Raw genomic sequence first — 23,787 nt, 5'->3', positions numbered from 1 at the left:
TGACTCCAGGGCTGTCTAAATTACGCTGGAGCTGAGGAGCTGCATCCGATCAGGACACAAAGTTGGCTTTAAGCCACCTTAATCTGCCATGCCCCACCATGTCCCTCTGGGGCCTTCAGGTGCAACACACAATCTCATCCCAGGTGCTTGTGCCTCTGTTCCTTTGTGTGCGTGTTGTGTTTTGCTACTGTTCAAGGAAGTTTTAACAATGCTGGCTAGACTAAAGAAATACAGCTTAATGGAGATAATCTTGTAGGTTTTTGAAGGCACTGTGGTTACAACCTTGGTGTATAAAGTGCCTTTCATCCAAAAAGCTCTATAAAAATACATTCACATGGGTGGATCGTGGCAGACTTCATTCCTAAAATGCTGTGATATTTTGGCAGTGGAAGTAAAGAATATTGTGTCCCGTTTAAAGTGTTTTTCTGGTTGCTTCATAGTTGGGCAGAGAGTATCTAACCAAATTATAATTGCCTGGGAGTCTTGACAAGAGGTTAAGATGTTTTTTTTACATATTCAAAAGACAGCCCTTCCAGCAGTCTTTTTGCTGCTCTGACTCAGAAGGAAAAGTGCCATATACTGAGTCATCAACAGCACTTCTGCAATACCTACGCTTCCTGGAAGGTCTCCATCTATATACTGATCAAGCCTGAGATGTGCTGTGATCATAGCACGAGGTGATATGACTGCAGATGCTGGTGGTCACAAACTTGCACTGAATTCCCTACTGGTTGCTACATGTCAATATTTAGGTTCCCAGAGCAAGTTAAAGTGCAGTTATCCATAACATATCACCATAGTATCCTTGCAGTTACGGATTGAAAATTATTCTGATCTAGTGGTCAGGGTCTTACCAAGTTCAGTCCTGGGCTTATGCAGATAAACCTCTGCTAGATCAAGTGTCCAATGACAGGTGTCCAGCCATTAGACTGGCACAGACGCTATCGAGACGTGCCCCAACAAATAAATTCAGTCTCTGGCTGCAGCTAAATTGTACAGCAGTCCAGAGCCAGAGATGTTGTTAGTATCTCTCTGTGTTCTTAATACCTGTCTCACCCTCAAACAGATACAGGTACATCTACTAAGTATCTACTACTTTCCTCCGCTTTTATGAAATGGGAAAGACCTGGCAGCAAGTCCGCATTACCTGTCTGTGGCTCATGTCTCATTTCACTCTTAAAACAGGTGTCCAAAAAGAACTTGATGGAGATAGTGAAGAAACTGATGATTCATGTGGACAAAGCGGAAGGGACAACCTACAGAGATGAATTGCTGACCAAAATCATAGACATATGTAGCCAATCCAACTACCAATACATCACAAACTTTGAATGGTCAGTACTTTTGCATGTAGACTTTGAAATAAGCAGTGATGGCACCATCTGCTTGCCTGCTATTAAGATTGTATCCCTTTCACCTCCTGTAGGTACATAAGCATCCTGGTGGAACTGACCCGGTTGGAAGGTACTCGGCACGGCCACCTTATAGCAGCTCAGATGCTGGATGTAGCTATCAGGGTTAAAGCCATTCGTAAGTTTGCCGTTTCCCAGATGGCTATGCTCCTGGACAATGCCCATCTGATAGCCAGCAACACTCAGAGGAACGGCATCTGTGAGGTGCTGTATGCTGCTGCCTGGATATGTGGGGAGTTCTCAGAGTAAGTGCAAAGGGAAAGCTTTTAAATCACTTTTGAAAGGTGAAAAGCAGAACGTTGGCAGATCGAGACTCCTGTCACTCGAAAGTGAAGGTGTCTTGGGTGATGGAAGCTCAGAACATGAACCATAGAGCCAACAAAGCAGTATTTCAGAGTGACCACTGCTTTTCCCAGACGGGTGCAGCTGCTCCTACCCAAAATGGCTACTGCGTTTGAAAAGCTGTTGGGCTAGTCCGTGTCTCTTGCATCCATATCCCTGCCAGCCGAGAAAGTAAGGGATGGATATGGGTAGAAGTGATGTAACAGAGAGGCAGCATGCACATTCCCTGGGAAAGGTGGTGTTAACTCAATAAATCTTGGTCTGATTTAAATGGATACTGTCAACTCAAATCTCAGAGGCATAAGAGGTAATAGAAAACACTTTCCTGTTCAGTTTGATAACTTTCTGCATTTGACAGAATTTTATATATTATTTCCCCTACAGAGTCAGCCAGCTTCTCCTTTTTGTGCAAGTCTTCCACACAGCCATGGGAAGAGACTCTTTTTTTAAAAAGGAAAATGTAACTTGACCCACAAAAACCGGCAGTGTGAAAGCTGGATTCTGTTTTTGCTCATGCATTAATAATGTCACTTACTAAGTTCCATTTCTGTTTAATAGGTGTGCACAGGTATAACAAACCTTTGTTACTGGTGACGTATAAGATGGAAAAAACATAGCTTTACTGTTGGATCCTAGACTGAGTTTGCAGAGCAAACATTTATTAAAAAAAAAAAACTTGTAAATTGAGCACGCTTTTAATAGATATCACTGAAATGGAAACTAAAATGCCACTTCTTCAGAGTTGAACCATAAGTAGTATTGCTTACATAAGATTATTACTGTAACCTGGGACTGTGTTTAAAGAAAAAAAAAAATTGTAGATCTCAAGCATTTATGGACGTGCTGTATATATATTTATATTGCTGTCCTATTTCTTTCTCTTGTGCTCATCTCCAAAAATGTGGGTCATAATGCAAATTAAAACAGTACTGGACTAAAAGCAGACCCCCAGCCAGTCAAAACAAGCAAAGACGAGGGGTAGTTAATGAAAAAGGAAGCCCTTATGTCACCTACCAGATTGACAGGAATGGATTTCTTGCGCATCCTTATACTTTCCTCAGGATCTAAAATTTCATTTAGAATAGATAGGGAAATCTGGGTCCCACAGAAGTCTGGCAAATTTCCCACTGATTTTAAATAGGAGCCAGGATTTCACCCCAAATATTCCATCCCTTCTGGTTGTGAAGGCAGTCATGAGTAAGGCTGCGTGTGTATCTCCAGAAGTCCTGGATTCCATCACTGCTGCAGCGGCCAGTGCGGCTGACCCCAGGGCCACCTAAGCAGGGGCCCCAGCTGCTGCAGGAGCGGCCCGTGGGACTGTCGGAGCAGTGGCCGATGCAGCTGGCCCTGGGTGCGGCCCCTGGTGGCTGGCCCCAGAAGCCCCCCAGAACAGCAGCACCCCAGAGGCCCCCCCAGCTAAGATTTAGATACCCATGACTAAATCATAGCCTTAGTGATGAGAGTCTGAAACAAAAATCAGAGGAGTAGCCGTGTTAGTCTGTATCCACAAAAACAACGAGGAGTCCGGTGGCACCTCAAAGACTAGCTTTCGTGGGTAAAAGTGGTTTTTTTACCCACGAAAGCTTATGCCCAAATAAATTTTAGTCTTTAAGATGCCACCGGACTCCTTGTTGGTTTTTTTTTGGGGGGGGGGGGGGAGGAAATGCTGCTGTCTGACTGGGAATAGAGTTAGGCCAACACAGAGTTCTGCTGAAAATCTTTTAATGTCTAAACGGTTTTTGTAGATTTATATGAAACTTGGTGAAATGTCAAGCTTCTTAAATTGACTCCGCTCTCTTTCTGCCTTCATCTGCGTCTGCTCAATGTATTTCAGACACCTTGAGGAATCAAACCAGACCTTAGAAGCAATGCTGAGGCCTAAAGTTACCACTCTACCAGGCCACATCCAGGCAGTTTATGTCCAGAACATGGTAAAGCTTTATGCATCCATCCTACAGCAGAAAGAGCAAGCTGGGGAGAAAGAAGCAGCCCAGGAAATTACCCAGCTGATGGTCGACCGTTTGCCTCAGTTTGTACAGAGTGCGGATCTAGAAGTACAAGAGAGGGTAAGGGAGCAAAACTATCTTTGGTTTTGTCAAAATGATCTTTAAACCTCTACTATTGGTTTCATTTGTGATAGTGGATTAACATAATCTTGCATGGGTCATGCATGTATTTGATATAAATACCTGTCATACAAGATCTCTGCCGGCATTATGTACCTTGCACACCTCAGTGATGCAGGTGCGTAAACAATTCTTATTTTATAGATGTGGATACTGAGACACGGGGAGATTGAATGACTTGCCCAAGATCGCTCGCACAGCGAGACTGTGGCAGAGTCCAAATCTGACTCGCAGTCCTGTGCTTTAACCATTAGACCGATCTCAGTCTATATAAATAGTAGTTTGCAGTGTTGTTGTAGCACGGTTGGTCCCAGGATATGAGACACAGAAGCTAGATGAAGTAATATCTTTTATTGGACCAACTTCTGTTGGTGGAAGGTACAAGCGTTTGAGACCTAAGGAAGAACTCTGTGTAGCTCAAAAGCTTGTACCTTCCAACAGAAGTTGGTCCAATAAAAGACACATAAATAATATGCAGTTACAGCCCAAACCAATCCTGCAAAGATATAAATCTATAAATGCTATGTTCGTGTTTACATATTGAGCAGCATCAATCTCTGTGATTTCATACCATGCCACACTTATCACCCTATCTGAACACCTTTGGAGTGCAACTCTTCATAGCAGGCAGCTCAAAATAAGAGGTGACTGTTGCAAACACTGCATTAGTGCGCGTTCCAGAAAGAATTGCTGCAAATGTTGATGCCTGAAGTGGTTTGTCAATCAGTGTTCTAAAAACTCTCGCAGCCTCTGATGGGGTGTACAAACCCCACACTGGGCAACAAGGGGTTAAGGGATTATTTTGGGCTCAGCCAACCCATGTGCAGCAAATGCTCCATCTGTTGGAGGAATTAAAAGGCAGGGAATTAGCTCATTTGGGTTGCAGACCTGCAGCCCCTGGCTCCAGCAGTGCAGAGAGGAGAGAAGCCTAAAAGCTCTGACATAGCTGCCCAAAAGGGCCCTCCCTGAGGAAAGGGAGGACCCACCCCAGAGACAACCAGAGAGGGAAATATCCAGTGGACCTTGGACATTGGTAACCACCTCTTTCTTATTTTGGTTTGGATTTCCCCACCAGGGGAAAGCCTTGGAGTAAGCTGGGTGGGGGGTGAGAGGAAGAGGCCCAGGGAGGACAGCCTTGGTTGCCAAGGCCCTGGGTTGGAGCCCGGTGGAGTGGGAGGGCTGGGGCTCCCCTCCCCACAACCCCGTTGGCAGTCAGGGATTGTGACCATGATGACTAAGCCACACTCCCCAACCAGACCCCGAGTGAGGACTATTACACAGCCCCCACTGAATCGAGGTGCAAGGTGAAGGGAGTGAAAGGCCATTATCTACAGTGTATGGAAGGAGCAGAGGGCATAGAGTATAGATTAAAAATGGTCAGTGAAAATTATGTGCATAATGAAATGTGCTTTAAAAAAAATTCTGACATTTATAACCAATTCAGTCAGTTTTGCCAACTAAGCCATGAAATCATAGTAAGGAGGAATAGGCAGTGTAGAAAAAAATCCCTTTGAGGCTCAGTATTCAGTGACCTGCACAGCAAGAGTTGATTCTAATTTGTATGTGGTGTTAAATGTATTCTTGAGGCATCAACATTACTTTATGTATAGGGCTGGGAGCTCCCTTTAGGAGCTTCTGAAAATCCCGCCCACAATGCGTTTCATCCTAGCATCTGAGTGTTTTGTAAGGGTGGATAAGCATTGTCCCTATGTTACAGATGGGGAGGCGGAGGCACAGTTTGGGTTGTATGCCCAAGGTCACATAGTGAGTCTGTGGAAGAGCTGGGTAAGGAGTCCTGACTCCCAAACCCCTGCTCTAATCCAGCAGCCCACAGTGCCCCCTGTAATCCTCCTCTGCCAGTCTCTGTAGCTTCAAGGATGTCTGTACAATTACAAAATGCTATATCTTACTGCAGCTGTTTACTCTGTTTTCTGGTTCAGTGACTGTCAGTGCATTGACATAGTTCTTAAACCATTTTTTGTACTTGGTTTTCCAGGCTTCTTGCATTTTGCAACTGATTAAATACATTCAGAAGCTACAAATAAAAGAGGTGCCTGTAGCCGAGGAAGTGATAGCCCTGTTTGCAGGCGAACTGAACCCAGTAGCTCCTAAAGCACAGAAAAAAGTCCCAGTTCCGGAAGGGTAAGATTTCCCCCCCCCTACAGTCTTTTAATTGTAAGCTCTTAGAAAATGAGAGTATGCCTTCCTACATGTCTGCAAAATGCTTAAATAATAAATAAAACTGTTAAATAATTCCAATAATAAAGCTAACTCTGATTGACTAGAGACACTGTGCATGGCTGTGCATGTGGACAAAGCTATATGTTGTAAGTAAATATATTTTGACCTTAGTCTGAGTCTATAAATGTTGCAATTGTTGCCAGTTTGGACCTTGATACTTGGATCAATGAGCCTCCATCAGATAGTGAGTCTGAAGATGAAAAACCCAAAACAATTTTCCATGATGAGGAGCAAAGGCATTCCAGACATAGACAGCCAGAGATGGATGAGGAAGAATTGGCCAGGGTAAGTGAACATAAAAATACAGTTTATGCATTTAAAAAAGCGTGATAAAATGGTATAGCCAACATCATTAGAGAAGTTGGAAATGTTGCCATAGCTGCATAACACAGATGGGAGCTATGCCTTTCTCCTCACTTGGGAACATCTTATAAAGCGAGTAAGGATAGAAGTCATTGCATTCAACTGCTTAATCATTGCAAACTGCTCCAGAGCTTGTATGCAAATCCATACTTATTATTATAATGTTGTCTTGGTCCATGCTGCTGTTCTCTTTTGAGCTGAGAGCAAAGGTTTTTTTGGAACAGATTTTCCAAAGGACTCAGCAACCAATGTGCAGAGCTCTTCTGAAAGTCTAGCTGCTTATTTTTGTGTCTAAATGGGAGCTGAGATCTCTTCCAAACTTGGCCCAAGTTGGGAGTGCTGAGCTCTTCTGAAAAATCTAACCAGTAAGCTCTGCAGGTATATATTGTACTGACCTCTGCCAAGAAGATGGACAGACTTTAAAAAAAAAAAAAAATCGTTGAAGGAAATGCCTGGTCACTCTACCCAGTAGAGGGTCATTCAATTGAAATAGGAGTGTGGGTTTTATTTACTGTAGATGGGCAACCCTCCTCAATTTGCAGTTGACTTTGAGGCTTGTCGCCTTGTGCGAAGTCTGTTAGAGGCGGACATGATCAATATTGGCAGTTCTGTGTTGGGCTTTGTTACCTATGTTTTTCACAAAAACTGTGTGAGCACACACATACCTTTGTTACACTACCCATCCCTGCAACGTGTGCTATTTGTCCCACAGGAAGATGCAGGGATTAAATAGGAGTTGAAGCCAAGGTGCCTCCTCTGAAACCTGTCCAGAATTTGCCAACTCTTAACAATTCCTATTTGCAATGCAGCTGAGAACTGTCATGCCTATAACACCCTGCTTCTGGCCTTTTTCCATTTTGATCAAGAATTACTTGTTAGGCTCGAATAATTCCCTCTTCCCACCACAACTGCAAAATAGGGATAGAAGCAACCAACTGACATCAAAACCTTGTTGCCTTCAGGAAGTTTACATCTCTCCTAGCAGAGAAGCCAAAGAATAGAGGGCAGGGATATTTTTAGGTTAGTGCTCCCTATCAGCTGTTTTCTAGTTTCTGTTGCAACTACACAACTTGAGAACTAGATAGCTTTAGACCCCCGTTATTTTCCTAGAGCCTCTTGAGAGTTGTTTGCAGTGCTACCAATATGCAGCAAGAACACACTTTGTAATGTCTGGAAATAACACAGAGAAAAATCTTCAAATTTATAACTACAAATACTTTTTTTAGCGCCGAGAAGTCCGGAAACAGGAACAAGCAAACAATCCATTTTATATTAAAAGCTCTCCTTCCCCACAGAAGGTAAGTCTAGCTTGTTAAAAAATTCTCTCGCTGTCTGTGTATGTAACAGTACAAGGACCCTCAGACTTTCATAGTCGCATCTTAATAAACTGTCTTGTGGATCTCTTCCCTCTCTTTGGGAGCACTCCAACCACTTCCTCTCCCCCATTTGTGATCTCTTAACAGCTTAACATCGTTGTGGCAACTGCAGCAATTGCTTCCATGGCAGAGTATCATAAGGACGATATTTAATGTCTGGTGATCTTTAATGCACAATTTTTAAATTACCATCTCCTTTTGGTCTCCAGATCTGCCCCTCCCACCTTGGCTGGTCCCCTTTCTTGTTCCTTTCTTGTGTTTACTTGGTCCTCTCTCCCTCCTCTTCTCTCATGCTTTACTGTGGTTTGGTTCCCTTCTCCCCTGCTGTGTGCATGCTGCCCTGCCCACTTGATCCTTTACTCCCACTGCTTTGTGGGCATAGTGCTCAAATGCTAAGTCCCCTTCTCTTCTGAATCACTGTACTCTCCGGCTAGTAGCTTTGGTTCCTGAGGGCATCTCCAATTGGTTGCTTTAATATAGCACTGGTCTCTAGTCTAGAGGCAGCTGGGACTGACCCCTCCTTGTCTCCAGCTATGTATAGGTCTACTTTGTGTTGAAGAGCCCGAAAACGACTAGAATCAGCTGGCCGGAGCAGTCAGCACAGTGTGAGCAGCTAGCGCTCCATGGATCTCCAGCAGGCTGCAGTTTGGGAACTGCTGTAGCAGTAATTGTTGCTGTTCCTTTTAGACAGAAGTTGAGAATCATCTTACTAACTTCTTAAGTAAAGCCTAGAATTTAGAATCCAGCTCTGAAGAGCAGCCAGTAAAAGTGGAGTAAATAGCTGCAAAGAACACAACATAAAACAAGTAGTCTCTAAGGTGCCACAAGTACTCCTGTTCTTTTTGAAAATAAAACAAGTCAGGTGAATCCACTGGTTTTGTAATTTGGATACACGTTTTCCTTTGTAGATCAGGATAATTTATTGTATCTAAAGTCCTTTCCTCCCTCCCCTTCCCCCCAAAATTCCTGTGCAGGCAGTTGGACATTCTGTTGAAATGATGCAGTAAATACACTTGGCAACATGGCAGATTGCCAGACACTGAGCTTGGTGAGCAGTAGAGGAAGGGTGAGGTAGATGAGTGCACCTGGTGTGGTCAGCAGCAGTGAACTTCAGCAGTTAATTCAGCAGACTGGCTGGCTTGAATGCACACGCCATGTGTCTGTTCTCTGGACCAAAAGCATCAAAGGAGCATTAATTAAATTGATTTGTTGCCTCTCCCTTCTTTTAGTCTCTTCTTTCTTTCCCCCACTCCTCCTTGAGCTGGGGCTTTCCATTGCCCCATTTCCCACGTCCTGGACCTCAGTATTTACCTCTGAGGTGGTAAGCAATAGAAACTTCCTCACGTGATTTTCGCCATCAGTTCAGTGCTTTTCTTGGCTGTAACAAGTAATGTTAAAACAATCACATTTCATATGCACCTATTGCGACTTGATTAGCACCAATGAGCCAAATAGTTTTTCAGGCGGTCTTATTTAATCTGCCCTTTGAAGTGTTCATGTCACAGGTTAAACTGTTATTTCTATTTACTATTTCTATATAATGGAGACATTTTCAAATGTTTCTGATGAAGATACTCAAAATGTAATAAATCAGAATTGATTTCTTGTTTGGTTGAACATCAGCATAGGCCGATGTACCTAATCAAGCTTTGAAATGAGGGACAATAACTCAGTATGCTCTCCTATTGTAGAGTCAATGCTAATGTATCAAATCTTCCATTTTCCCAGCAATACCAAGACACCCCAGGTGTGGAGCATATACCCGTGGTCCAGATTGACCTTTCTGTTCCCTTAAAAGTTCCAGGTAAGCACATTGACCAAACCAATTTCAAAGTGGAGATGAAGAATTTAATAATTCAACAAAAGAGTAGTAACTTCCTCTCAGTTCTAGAGGATAGGCGAACAGCTTTGGTCTTGCATGTCGAGTTCCCACATTGCCTGTCACTTCTGAGTGTGCCATTAAACTTAAAACCATAGTTTCCACTGTCCTGTGGATTGTAAGGCCAGCCTTCCTTTAAGTGTTAAGTTCAGACAAATAATAAAATAACCCTACAGTTAGGTGTAATTCACAGGCTGACTGCATAATATGAGAACAAACCAATATTCTGTCAGGAAACATTCCTCTTTAGAATGTCCACGCTCTGCGATTTAATATCGGAGACAAAAGGCTGTGATCAGAGCTGATGGGTTGGAGATAAAGTGAATTTGAGGAGCTGTAGGCCGCTTCTGAATGACAGGCGGATATAGAGCTGAAAATCTATGGCTGAAGTGCAGCACATGGTAGAGAATTTCTAAATACACAGCTGCCTTGCATGAATGACTTCTTTCAGACCAGGTTTACAGCCTTAATGTTCTCCTAGGATTTAGTGAAGGGTTTCCCAAGGATATGAAAAATGCTGTCAAATATTCATTTGATTGAGAGTAGTCTCGAGGCCAGATTCTTCTTTCAGTGATCTGTCTAACTCACAATAAAGTCAGCAACAGTTGTGGATGAGAATGGGAGCAGAATTTTGTCCACTGGCTTGCAAAGGGCTGTGAAGTTGGTTGGAGGAGGCTTTTATTGAAGTCAGTGTGGACAGCTGGGAAGTGAAAGGGTAGCGTGGGGCTTTGATCCTTTAGGAGTCTAAGTCGGGGGGCAAAATAAATGTGTTAACTCCTAACTTTCTAATGCGACGGTCAACCTGTAAGCAACTCTCACCTGAGAGCAACTTGCGTCCATGTGTTCAGGAATGCCCATGTCTGACCAGTATGTGAAACTGGAGGAGGAGCGGAGGCATAAACAGAAGCTAGAGAAAGACAAGAAAAAGAAAAAACAGAAAAAAGAGAAGAAAGGCAAACATCGCCGCCATAACTCCCTGCACACAGAGAGCGATGAGGACATTGCCCCAGCTCAGCACGTGGACATCATCACGGAGGAGATGCCAGAGGTCAGTTGCTTACTCGATAGTCTGAGCTGTGGGACTTGTTTGTGTCCCACCAAGGCATATGTTAAGGTTCCTCATTTCCTATTAAAAATTAGACTCTAATGTCAGCCTCACTGGGTCATTGTGATGTGGGGGTCCTGACTTCTCTTTGCAAAGCTGGTTGAATAGCAACATATGCTGCTTCCCCAGTGAAACCTTTACCTGCCCACTAAAGGGATGGGAAGTCTATTGGTGCACAGAACCAAAGGCTGCAGTTGACCCAATAGAAAAACAAATGACTGATATTAAACCCACAATACATGTCTGCTGTAGAAATAATGCTACCCACATAGCTGTTTCATTTATAATGCCTCACTGCTTCACTCTGAGTTTAACTTGCATCCCAATCAGCAGGCTTTCTGCTAATATAGTTAATTGTACCTGCTTGTGCCTGTAGTCTTTGTTCCAATCAAAACCAAATTCATCAGTAACTGAAATACTAGGGTTTATGAAAAATAGTTGTTCTACTTTAAATTCATCTGATAAATGCCTGAATGCGGGATTAAATTGTACAATGTATGTGACTGCTCATGTCTAACTGTGTAAGGAGGTCTGTCACTTGTATCAGTCCGGTGAGATTGAATTTGGGATGGGACTGTTCTAGTTTTGGAACTGTGCTCTGCTTGTGTCTTCAGTGGACAGTCAGTTTTTCTTTCCCTCCCCACCCAATTAGAATGCGTTGCCCAGTGATGAGGATGACAAAGATCCCAACGATCCATATAAGGCACTTGATATCGATCTGGATAAGTAAGTACAAAACTGTGATATGTGGGTTTTCTTGCCTGTTAGTCAGATTACATGAGGTCTTGGAGGTCAATGCAGGACTACAAAGGTTACGGTGATTAAAGGTCCTACGGTAGGATCTAGGTTCTGCTTGCATTAGATGCGAAGGCCAATCTGGCAAAGCCCATCAGTCCTTACCCATCCCTGAGCCGACTGCCACCTGGCCTAATCTGTGCACATTGGAAAACCACCCCACATACCAATAGCTTCTTTCTTCTGGGATTTCCGAGACCTGCTGCAAGGAATGTCGTGAATCAGCTCTGCCATTAGTAGTCGTTCAGAGCATGGCTGGATTCCTGTTTGGGTGCTGGGAGGAATGAGAAAGGGGGAGAGTCACACTTTTATTAACTGCACATATACTGAGCAGTTGCTCTTCCTTTGTGTCTCTTCCCAGTAGCTCTTCAAAATGCTTTGGCTGGTGGAAGGTGACCAATAATCTATCCCAGCCCATTGAGTTGGGAGCAGTAGAATGCTGGGATCCTCATGTGCCCTGCTGGAAATCTTAAACCCCCAAAGGGCATTTAATAGCTACCATCAGAGGCCAATTATAAAATGTCGCCTGGGGAGGTTTTTCTGCAGTTCTGGAGAATCGTGATATTGGATTCATTGTAGTTGCTGGTTTAGGACCCACTGATGCCTCCTGCAGAACGTTGACGGATGTTCTGTTTAGAGCCTGTTCTGTTTCCCTTTGGGACAATAAAAAATGGGGGAGAACAGACTTCATGAAGAAACAGATGAATTCTTTAAGAAGTCGTCGTCTTTCTCATAGAATCATAGAATATCAGGGTTGGAAGGGATCTTAGGAGGTATCTAGTCCAACCCCCTGCTCAAAGCAGGACCAATTCCCAACTAAATCATCCCAGCCAGGGCTTTGTCAAGCCTGACCTTAAAAACCTCTAAGGAAGGAGATTCCACCACCTCCCTAGGTAACCCATTCCAGATAGAATCATAGAAGAGACTCCAAGAGGAATAAGTAGGAAATGAATTCCTAACAGGAAAGATTCTGGTTGCATGCAAAGGCTAAACCGACCAGTGTGGAAAACACTAAGCAGAGCTGTTTCTAAATGGAGTGTTCCCGGAGGTGTCATTGGGCTGTCACACCATTTCTATTCATGCTCTTTCCATTTACACAGAGTCATTGTGCTCTTCTGTCACGTTTTCTCATATCTCTGTCCTCTCTCTCTCTCTCTCTCTCCCTGTGCTTGCACTGCTATGTCTGTGACACAGACACAGACACAGACACACACAGTCTGGTTTCAGGGAAGCCTACCAGGCAAAAGTATCTCACTAAGTAGATGGTCGTCGTTGAAAGGTTGGTTGATACCAGTGAGCAGTGTGAACCGCTCCATAATCATGGATGTATTAGAACCATTGCCCCCAAACTATGAATGAGACTCCCCCATCCTTACTGGCTTTCTTTGAGCCGTGACCTCTGTCACCATACAACTCCACATGAAATTGTTTTAAGACTGAGATCTGTTGACTGCTTGATCAGACATGATCCTGTTGTGTTTTACAGTGTCTGTGTTTGAAGTAAAGTTAGATCAAGTCGAGTTCTTCATCCAGAATCTTCCTGATCTTATGCTTGCTGCTCAGCAAACATGCGAATCAACATTGAACAAAAACACACATCTGAATGTAACAGTCCATGCAGAGGCGATGTATGTGGGGGTCAAGTGCCTCCCCACCTCAAACACCCCCGCCGATTTGCTGCTTGACTTGTATTTAGCATGCTCAGTAACACTGCAGAAGCCAGCTGCCCTCACCCTGCCTCCCCACTATCAGCTGGCACTGGTTGTCTGAGTCCATGGACTTTCTCTTAACTGTCTCACCTTAGTATGACCGTAACCGGGAAGATGCTGTTATATTTGACTCTGGGCATAGAATATAAAGCCAAACTATTAGGCACAGTTCTGTTGTGATATGGGTGTTCCAGTTTAGAGTGCAAACTCATTTTAATTTTAATGCTGGGGCTTGTGATTCACAGCACAACCTTCCAAAATGAAATTGCTTCTAAGTAATGCTAAGAGAACTCCATTTACAATCATAGCAATCCTATACAGTGGTTCAAATACAAGAAACATTGAGTCCTTGTCCTGGGGATTTGTTTGAGCCAGGCTATCACTTCATAAGATACAATTCATTGCTTGGCTTGTCACATTTCTATTGCAAACGTTTCCTCCTATTTTACATCTTCGCTGGTTCCTCAAGGATAATTTCATAGGTTTGCAACATAATGAATGCTGTGTGTGTTTCAATTCTTCAGTAAGCATTATTTAATCTGCAAGTGCGTCACTATCTTTTAAGGGTGTTTAAGAGCCCAGGGCTGACAGCTCACAGTAGCCAGCTCATCTAACGTCTAATGCCTGGAGGCACAGTCTGTGTGGTTGCATAAATGAGCCTTTATTGGGATTCTGAAGTGTGGGTCAGTTGAGATTTTTTGTATGTGATCCTAGGAGAATTCTGTATGAGCTTTCTTGAGGTGGCGTGGGCGTGTGGGGGGAGGGGAGGAGAAACTTGTCTGGGAATCTAGTAAGTGCTCTGTGCAACAGGGAAACTGCCTTCGCTGGAAGGTAACTAATCATCTTTTGTTAAGACCCTTAGCGGATAGTGAGAAGCTGCCTGTGCAGAGACACAGAAATGCTGAGAACCTGAAATCGCCAGACACAGAAGCTCCCTTAGTAGGAAAAAAGAGCAAGAAACCCAAAAAGAAGGAAAAGAAACACAAAGAAAAAGAGCGAGAGAAAGAAAAGAAGAAAGAGAGAGAAAAAAAGGTGACTGAAGAAGGAAAAAAGGTAATTATCTAAGACATGTCCTGTGTTTCAAACGTGCTGCAGTAGGCCATATACGGCCAGGTATTTTCCATGTCCGTGGTCAGTTTTGGCTGGTACTAGGGGGGACACAGCTGATTATTTTTACTTTGTTTCACTTCCTTGGATTTCTACAGTAATAAAAGCAGCACCTGCCTAGGTGCCCCTGCCACAAGTTACAAGTACACAAATAAAAGTAAACAGCTACTTAGCCTTGGCAGCCTGCAAAACTCGCCCCTGGCAGAACACACCGAACTCCTCCCCAACACGGAGCTAATGAAGAAATGGCAATGCAGTGAGCTGCTTTAGCAGGGAAATGGCCACTTGAACCCCACTTTTGTATTTAGAAAATGAAGTGAATTTCTTGCTGGCAAAAGTTGAGGCCAGTTGTTGGCTGCTGCACTGAAGACTCAAATAGTCTCTGCCCAGACCAGTTTACGTTGAGAACAGCAGTGGCACAAGCTTCCCCAGACATTGCAGCCAGTGTCCCTTGTCTATGACCTAGAGAGACCACTTGTGGAGATAAGAGGGTACTTCAGCCTGCAGACTGACTAGTCCCAGCCTCTCTGCTCAGACTGCGTACAAAGATGCTATTTAAAGCTAATTGTCCTGGTGGCTTTATGAAGCTGGACTTGACCAACTGATTTCATGAGGGCCGTCAAATGATAGACTTGCGGTTACTTCCAACCAGGGCCAGGTTTGAAGTGTGAGCTAGAGGTGAAATGGGTCCTGAGCTCGCTTTAAGGGCCCTGAGCCATCTGTTCTCCCCATTTCTACACATATTGCAGCATCTTCCATTTCAAGCAACTTGCTGTATGGCTGTACGTGAGAGCAATACAATGCAAATGTTAAAACTTAAATCCACAGACTAATGTTAACGCAATGGTAAAGGTTTGTTTGCTTTGGTGTGTGTCAGGGAGAAGACTTGGATTTCTGGCTCTCCACTGCTCCACCTCCGTCCTCCATTACACAGACACAGGTAGGTCTGTTAGTAGGCCCCCCCAAAAAGCTTTTCCTTGTGGTTGAAAGTACAGTTACAAGCTCTGAAATGAACTCCAGTGTTAGTGCAAAGAGAGAAGGGAGATGAGGGCTCCAGCTCGTTCTGATGGTCCTACCAGGATCCCTTTGCTATAAGGCAGTGGAAATTAGTCCCGTCTAATTAACAGTTGCTCTGTAGGGTGAGGCTTCAAGCCCAACTACAGAGGGAGATCCGTGGGTTTGAAAAGCACCTGTAAATGCATGGAAATAAAGGGGTATGCTGAGTCAGCTACCTGCATTGTATACAGCATGTCGCTAACCCCTTCAGACTAACTTAATGAGCTGAGAGTGTCTGGAAACATGCAGATCAAGGAAACCTGGGTTTTGAAGGTGGGTTACATGCCTTCCTCACTGCATCCCATTCTTTAGGGATATTGCAGTGTTCATGGCATGTCTAGATCCCCCAGAGTTTAGCAGTAACAAAACAAAACAGTTTTCTTGTGTGTCTTGTCCCAAGTCCTAAACCCCTGAAACAAACACGTTAGCAGACCTTTAATAACAGCTCTAAGATAAAAAGCGTCCGACGAAGTGGCTATTCACCCACGAAAGCTTATGCTCCAATACATCCGTTAGTCTATAAGGTGCCACAGGACTCTTTGTTGCTTTTTACAGATCCAGACTAACACGGCTACCCCTCTGATAGCTCTAAGATAGTACAGCAATAATTGCTGCATTCTACCCAGGACTTAATTGTTTGCGTTATCTACATTCAGTTAGTGTCATAGCCCTTCTGATTGCTTCCTGTCCAGAGTGAGCCTGAGGGGAGCACTGTCCTAGCTGAACCTGAGGAGAATGAAGACGCAAAGAAGGAAGAGCAAGAAGAGGACAACGACGAAGGAAAGGTGAGTGGTTAAAGAATTGACCCCAAACGGTCGTGATCTCAACATAAGTACTGCCAGACTGGATCAAACCACTGCTCCAGTATCCTGCTACCAACAATGACCAGTACGACTGCTTCAGAGGAAGGTGTAAGTAGCTTTGCTGTAGACAGTGATAGGATAACTTGCCCCTAGGGATCTCTGAACCCCTAATAGGTAGAGGCTAGGTTATGCCTCGTAGCAAAGGGGCAATTAACTGACCATGTTCAACACTGAGCTTCTATCCATGGCCATATGTTCCAATGTAACAGATTCAGACCTCTGCTTGTAAAACACTGCCTTGGGTTTGAAGCATTTGCAACTTGGAGGCAGGCAGCAGTGACACACTGGGAACCCAGAACAGGATTATTACTGAGGTGTAGAGCAGGAGCCTAGAGTTGGAAGTATTACTACTAGGGAAACTCTTCGTTTTTAAGAGCACATTGCTGACGCTTGTTTCTGTTGCATGGTAGAAATCCTCCAAGCATAGGAAGAAAAAGCACAAGAAGGAGAAGGAGGAGAAATCCAAGGACAAAAAGAAATCCAAGAAGAAGCATCATCACGGTGAGGAAGAACCAGCAGAGTCAGTACAGAATGGAACGCTAGATGATGAACCGCTACCGGTGAGGAGCTGTGCAGCTCTGGCATCTTTAGGGTGGAGGGGGAGGTGTGTTTGCTACATTATACCAGAGCCGCACTTGTACCTATTTCCCCAGCATCTTAGCATGTCTTATAGACCCTCCCATCAAATGACCTTAAGGCAACTACAGAATTTGCTTCTATGGATAATTAATTAGGAGAGGATTTAGTGTATTTAGCTGTCTTCCTGCAAAGTGAGGAGGAGCCATCATGTGACCAGCCAGCTGTCCACAGAACGATGCCCATGCACTGTTCGAGCCGAATGTCCTTTCCTCCTCGGAGTTAGAGAATGTTTCAACTAAGCAAACGTTTCCCATTTGCTGCTTGGAGAACTCACTTCACATTGGAAATGGAGAGAAAAACTAGGCTTGAAAACCTTGGTGTTCAGGATTGCTCAGAGGCATGTGGATATGAAGCTGCGATTTCTAGGGCTGGTTGCCAACAATGACTGCATTAAGCACTCTTTTTGAGGGGCTTTTGCTGAGCTGGTTGAGTTAATCAGTGAGCCCATGGTAGGTGGCTTCCCTTTGGGCATGTCTCCTATTTCAACTACTATTTCTGCCTCTTCAAACATGATCCCTAGGAGCTCTTGATTTGCTTTGCCTCTCGGGGTAGGTCTACACTCACAGCAGCGTATAAAGTTCAGACATTGCACACCCAGACAGCACAGGTATAAATAACAGTGTAGACAGTGAGGCACTGCTTAGGTGAGTAGAATACATACACACCAGATCCCTGTATACCCTACGTGGCTCTCTAATGCCCAGACAGTGCCTCTCATGTCTACACTGCTATTTTTAGTGTCCCACTGCCACAGGGAAAGACTCTGACACAGCAGGCAGCAAGGAAAGGCTCCAGCAGCTCACTGCTGGCTCCCCTACCAGGCACCTTTCACTGTGACATTTAGCTATACACCCTGCATGCCACTGCAAGCCCAGACAAGGCCTCGGGCTTTGATTTAAGCCTATTCCCTTGTTCAAGGGAATCAATCAATTTCTTCGTATTGGGAGACCCTTAAATGTAAACAGAGGTTTCTGTGCTGCCTCCAATAGCTGGCTGCTGTTGACACTCGAACTTGAACTTAGATATTCTCGCACTCTGGCAGAGCTGTTACAGTTAAGTGCAAGCAAATGCCCCTCTGTTCAGAATTGTGCCTGGGAGGGAGGTCTGCTTGCTTTGTAGAGCTGAGTTCTCTTTCAGACACATGGCTTTTTATATAACTTCCTGCTTGTTTTTCAGCCTATGTCCAGTTACTGCCTTCTTGCTGAAAATTCATACGTTAAAATGGTGAGTAACTCAGTTGTTAGTGTCTCTCTAACTTCCCTCCCTCTTGCATTTTCTGAGCACTTTTGAGAAATAGCCCTGGGACAACGTACTGATGCAACGGTTTTGCATAAGCCGCATTTAACCAGAGAACCATCCCAATTCCAGTAGCTAGAAACTACCAGGCAGATGTCCATAGCAAGATCCATCCCTGGCCCTTTAGTTATCAGGACAAAAGTCTGGGTAAATCCTACTGCTTGAATGTCCTGCAGTGCAGTTAAATGAAGCCTCAAAGCTCACCAGCAGTAGTGATGTGTGTAATCCCCAAATTGTGTTCAATCCACTGCTGTCTGAAGCCTGTCCACGTGTACTGTCGGCAGCTTCTAAAGCTTCCCTGTGACTTCTTCATTCACAGACGTACGACATTCAAGGAAACCTCCAGAATGATAGTCAAGTCACTGTCTCCGTGATCTTTGAAAACAAGAGTACTAGCTTCCTGAAAAGCATGGAATTAAACGTCCTGGACTCTCTCAACGCTAAAATGCTGCGGCCAGAAGGGTCGTCGGTACATGATGGGATACCTGTGCCATTCCAGCTGCCCCCTGGTATGGCCAGACTACAGCTCTGTCTGTGGGGCTCAGTATGTCTAGTCCCACACTGCCCTCACGTGGGAAGAACTAACTGAGCTACTTGCTACTTTTCAGAAAGTTGCTTTGCCACTGTATCTGGTGGGGCTGCTTAGTCTGCATGCTAGGTAGCCCCTCAGATGGATTGGAGATGTACCCACTCTCCAGTAACTGTACTTACAGGTAGTGGTAGACTCTGCTACCTAGTAGCTAATACACAGGACTGGGAATCAGGCTACCTGTGTTCTTTTCCTGGCTCTGCCACAGGCTGATGTACTTTGGATGTCACCAGGGCTGCCCACCCCCAGCACGCAAAAATGACAATTGGCTTAAAAATGAAGATTTTTTTATATATCAGGGGGTAGCCGTGTTAGTCTGTATCTACAAAAACAACAAGGAGTCCGGTGGCACCTTAAAGACTAACAGATTTATTTGGGCATAAGCTTTTCGTGGGTAAAAACCTCACTTCTTCGGATGCATAGAGTGAAAGTTACTTCGCAACTGGTTCTCCACTTGCGAAGTAACTCCCTGCTCTCCATGTGTCAGTATAGAATGCCTGCATCTGTAACTTTCACTCTATGCATCTGAAGAAGTGAGGTTTTTAACTATGAAAGCTTATGCCCAAATAAATCTTAGTCTTTAAGGTGCCACCAGGCTCCTTGTGATTTTTTTATAGTACGGAGTTATTTGCTTTCTGGGTGCTGAACCTTTAGGTTGCACTGTGGTCACATTCTCAAGCTTTTCTCTGCAATCGTGAACGCTGAGATTCTCCCCTAATCCCCTGAATCCAGACCTTAAACTTACACCAAAGATTGCAGACGCATGATAAGATCACAGGGTTTGGCTGCTCTGAGACACTTAACTGCATTGGGCCTCAGTTTCACTTGTGGTAAATTGGGGGTTAATTCCCTCACAGGAGTATTGAGGCTTAGAGACACTACAGTGCTTTCAGATGGGTGAATGGAAAGCACTATTGAGGGGCAAAGGAGTAATACTGTTACATACTGTTAAAAAAAAATCCACTACATACACTTGCATGTTAACAGCTAAGCATGAGAAATAGGAACATCCCTCTAATATTTAATATTTATAAAGTGCTTTCACTGCAGAGTATTACATGTATGTAAGTAAAAGTGGCTTGTATAGGACAGTAAATTCTGCTTATTAACAGTTCCGGTTGCCAGCAAGAAGGTTGCTGTTAGCAGGCAGTTGCTAATCGGCAGAAGGCAGGCTTGCAAGGCAGCAGTAAGGGAAGGAAGCTGCTGCTCTGGGATGTACCTTCCCTAGGTGCAGCCCTGCAAACCTGCTTGTGGATAGGGTAGTTGCAGGCATGGGTGCTGCAGCCCAGATGCTGGGGCTTTCTATAGGGAGCAGGGATGCTGGGAGCGCATGGGGGCTGCACCATTCTTCTCCCTGCGTTCTCTGGTGGTCGGGGCTCAGCATGTCCTGGTGCTTCCTTCCCTGTGTGCTGTCTCCTGGCAGGGTACGGCCTGGAGAGTGCCGGGGAGAGGTCCCATGCAGCTCCAATGTCTGCAATGCAGTCCTGCTGTGGCCCTTCCACAACCTCCCCTCCCAGCCTGCAGCCCCTTACCTCCAGTGTGGTGCACGCTGCGGGCAGGTTTGCCAGGCTGCAGCCCCAGAAGGAAGCACTGGGAGGACCTGAGCACCAGCTGCAGGCAGGTTTACAGGGCTGCAGCCAGGGAGGGCCCATCCCAGCACTTCTTTCCCTGGCTGCAGCCTCACAAACATGCCAGCTGGTGATGCTTTTTTTTTTTTTTTTTTTTTAAGAAAGTTGCTTGTAAGTGGCATGCCATTACCGGTATCTGAATCCCGTTATAACACTGGCAGCAGTATGTTTCCATTAAGTGAAATCTACTATCTCTCTGTTGTGAAATACATATCCTGCCAGGAGGGGTCACTGGACAGATATCAGCTGATGGTGGTAGTTGGCTTTAGGCTGGTGTTTTCAGTGACCCAAAGGAGTTAGGTGCCCAATTCCTATTGATTTTCTGTGTGTTGGCTGCATAACCCCCTTAGGCTCCTTTGAAAATCCCAGTCTTGATCGGGGTCCAGAACCAGGCATTGGTTAAGCTCAGTGCCTATCTCCTGTGCTGCTGCATAACGCTAATGATTAAAATCTTAGCCACGTAATAAGAGACACAAATCCCTTTTTATGTCCTCACTCCACTCTCTCCTCTCTTCACACTAGGAATCTCTAACGAAGCCCAGTTTGTGTTTACTCTTCAGAGCATTGTTATGGCTCAGAAGCTAAAAGGAACGTTGTCCTTTATAGTGAAAGTAAGTGCGGCTTTAAACTCTCTACTCCCGCCTTCCTTTGGAACTGCATTGGGGAGCTTGACATGGCTAGAAGGCACTGCTTTAGGGCTTCTCTGGAGCGTCATTTCACCTCTGCTACACCAGCCCATTGTGCAACCTGGGAAGTATTTTACGTGATGTACAAAAAGCATCCTGAGTATAAAATGAGCATGTCCTGAAGTGTCACTCCTGGCAGTGTGTGACAGTTTTCAGATTGCACTGCTCGGTGTTAGCTAGCGGCTCACTGCAGGGAGACATCTGCCTGGGAAGGCGGGGAGGTCAGTCTCAATGTCACTGGCGAGCAGGAGATGACTTCAGCTTTCCCAGATCAGTTCTACACTGACACCTAGGCTCCATAGCTCTACGGGCTGGAAAAATGGATAGTAACTGGGTGTAATGCTGAGAGCAAGAGTGGAGCTGGCTAAGAGGTTTAAGTACCAAGCTCTGGCCTTTCAAAATCTGCTGTTTCTAGTCTAATTGCAACAAGTAGTCACATTAGTAAAGTATTTGAACATAAAGCTGCAGCGCCAAATCCAAGTAGACGGCCAACTCTGAGAGAGCCATTGTTGTTGTCTCAATTTTCGATTTTTATAAGCTTTGTTGCAAATCCACCCTTCTCCTAGGATGGGGAACAGGAAATGTTCGTTTGCTTCTCAGGCTGTTTCCCAAATTGTGAAACTCGATCACAGTGTGATAGGCCAAATTCAGTCTGTTCAGTCTTTATTTCAGCAGGACGTGGAGTTTAAAACTTGGCCAGATCCGTCTGGTTCACTGTGTTTAAACTGTCCTTTAACCCCTCTACATGCACAGACAAAAAATCCAAACTCATCTCTTAATACGCTGGGTGGCCAAAGTCAAATTCCCTAATCGTGGCAGTAACTCCACCCCTCAGTCCCCAGCTAGCCCTTCAGGCGTGAGCCTTAATGGGATGCTTAACCTGAGAGCCAGTCAGTGAAATCTCATCCAGGCCTCTGTGTGGTAGGTTGGGGTAGGCACCTTCTCTCGCTGCCTCCGGGCTCCCCTTCATCTCCTTTCCTTTGACCTGTTGCAGAACGATGAAGGTTCAACCCATGAAAAACTAGATTTCAAATTGCACTTCAGTTGCGCTTCATACTTGATCACAACGCCTTGCTATAGGTAAGTGCCACCCGAGGGGGCGCCAACATCCCCTGGGCACCATTGGCACCCACGTGAAGCTTTGGCTGTGGGCCAGCTTTGCAGATGTGCAGCATGTTCCTGACTTTCCCAGCCAGTGGTTGCTTCTATTTGTAGTTTTTCTGTTCTGAGGAAAATGTAACCTACTCCTTACTTAAAACATACGTCCTCCCATCCCCCTTTACCCTGACACAACATGAATCGTGGTGTGTGATGGGCTAGCAAAAGTAGGTCGCTGAATAAGCAGCGTATTTTTCTCCTTCTCCCTGTTTCAGAGATCATAGGGATACCCTGAGACAGCTGGAGGCTAGATCCCAGTTCCACTCCTAAACCGGAGTCTCCTGCTAGATCTTAATTGTATATGAGCTGCTGCACTATTAGACTCATTAAAGCCTGCATGGTGCTGTCACGAAAGAGCTTAGCATGGGCTTGTAGCCTAAGTGTATACCATGATCCCTCCTTCATGTTTTTGCAGTGATGCTTTCGCCAAGCTTCTGGAGTCTGGAGATCTGCACATGAGTTCTATAAAAGTAGATGGAATTAGCATTTCTTTCCAACATCTACTAGCAAAGATTTGTTTTTATCATCATTTTTCAGGTGAGTTCCTAACACAGAACCTGCTGCAAGGTTTCTTGTTCTGAAATTACTACTTAAGGGACTAGCTTGGCCTAGGGAAGGTAGATGCTCTTAAGCTCTAGATCATTGATTCAAATTCAGTCCAGGTGAAGCCAGTTTGGAGGAAGGAATCTTGGCCCAGTTTTAGTAGACAGGGGTCCTGTCCCAGAAGGAACTAATTAAATCCTGAACCATTCAAAATCAGCTCCCACTGGATCTGTATAAATAATTTGTCCGGTTCAGTGAGGCACATTGGGAGCCAGTGCTGCTGGTTCTGTGGAGAGAATACTTCAGCCTCCAGTGCTGTCAATCACCAGCACTAAATGTAATTGGAATGGGAAGAATTTAGCTTTATATCTTGGAGTACTTGCAAATTCTAAATGACTAGACTAAAGTGGAATGTCTTCACCACATCCTGGTGCCCAGCAGTTCTTCACCAGAGCGGCGTGGCTTTTAAAATGGCCAGTGTTTGTTAGGCTAAATTAACAGCTTTTGGATAAATATGCTCTTTGCTGCAAGAAGGTCAGTTTTGTGAAGTCACATCATAATTAAACTTAATATGTCAAAATAGCCCAAAAATTTGAACAAGCAAATTGACGGTTAAGGCATCCTTAACTCATGGGGCAGGTCGCTGTCAGCGGGATGGGCCCAGACAGCGGCTGTATTTACTCTTTTAGGAGAAGGTAGAAAAAGCTGTTAAATAAAAATGACTGCTTTCTTCTGTAGTTGTGGAACGAGTTGACTCTTGTGCATCAATGTACAGTCGTTCTATCCAAGGTCATCATGTCTGCCTACTGGTAAAAAAGGTGAGTGCTCCTTAAGGTTCTGCAATGGCGCAGTCAGGTGGAAACTAGCTTATCTG

The 23,787-nt window shown here is 44.7% G+C and overlaps 1 protein-coding gene across 2 annotated transcripts in view; it reads left to right on the top strand.

The window, feature by feature from the left end:
* Window positions 1–23,787, top strand: part of AP3D1 (adaptor related protein complex 3 subunit delta 1) — a 68,880-nt gene that overhangs the window by 44,188 nt on the left and 905 nt on the right. The window contains exons 13-31 of one of the 2 annotated variants that reach the window (XM_065422012.1): window positions 1,186–1,334; window positions 1,427–1,657; window positions 3,589–3,820; window positions 5,877–6,022; window positions 6,265–6,406; window positions 7,711–7,782; window positions 9,589–9,664; window positions 10,588–10,787; window positions 11,497–11,570; window positions 14,203–14,380; window positions 15,333–15,395; window positions 16,204–16,296; window positions 16,785–16,934; window positions 18,190–18,237; window positions 18,629–18,818; window positions 21,049–21,137; window positions 22,207–22,292; window positions 22,786–22,907; window positions 23,652–23,731. In XM_065422012.1, the coding sequence (XP_065278084.1) occupies window positions 1,186–1,334; window positions 1,427–1,657; window positions 3,589–3,820; window positions 5,877–6,022; window positions 6,265–6,406; window positions 7,711–7,782; window positions 9,589–9,664; window positions 10,588–10,787; window positions 11,497–11,570; window positions 14,203–14,380; window positions 15,333–15,395; window positions 16,204–16,296; window positions 16,785–16,934; window positions 18,190–18,237; window positions 18,629–18,818; window positions 21,049–21,137; window positions 22,207–22,292; window positions 22,786–22,907; window positions 23,652–23,731 (2,421 nt within the window). The remainder of the gene's footprint in view (window positions 1–1,185; window positions 1,335–1,426; window positions 1,658–3,588; window positions 3,821–5,876; window positions 6,023–6,264; window positions 6,407–7,710; window positions 7,783–9,588; window positions 9,665–10,587; window positions 10,788–11,496; window positions 11,571–14,202; window positions 14,381–15,332; window positions 15,396–16,203; window positions 16,297–16,784; window positions 16,935–18,189; window positions 18,238–18,628; window positions 18,819–21,048; window positions 21,138–22,206; window positions 22,293–22,785; window positions 22,908–23,651; window positions 23,732–23,787) is intronic. The other variant, XM_065422011.1, reaches the window with a different exon arrangement.

Source organism: Emys orbicularis, chromosome 24 (assembly GCF_028017835.1).
Source record: "Emys orbicularis isolate rEmyOrb1 chromosome 24, rEmyOrb1.hap1, whole genome shotgun sequence".
Classification (NCBI taxonomy): Eukaryota; Metazoa; Chordata; order Testudines; family Emydidae; genus Emys; species Emys orbicularis.
Note: the sequence above shows the minus strand (reverse complement) of the source record. Positions and strands in the feature narration are given on the sequence as shown.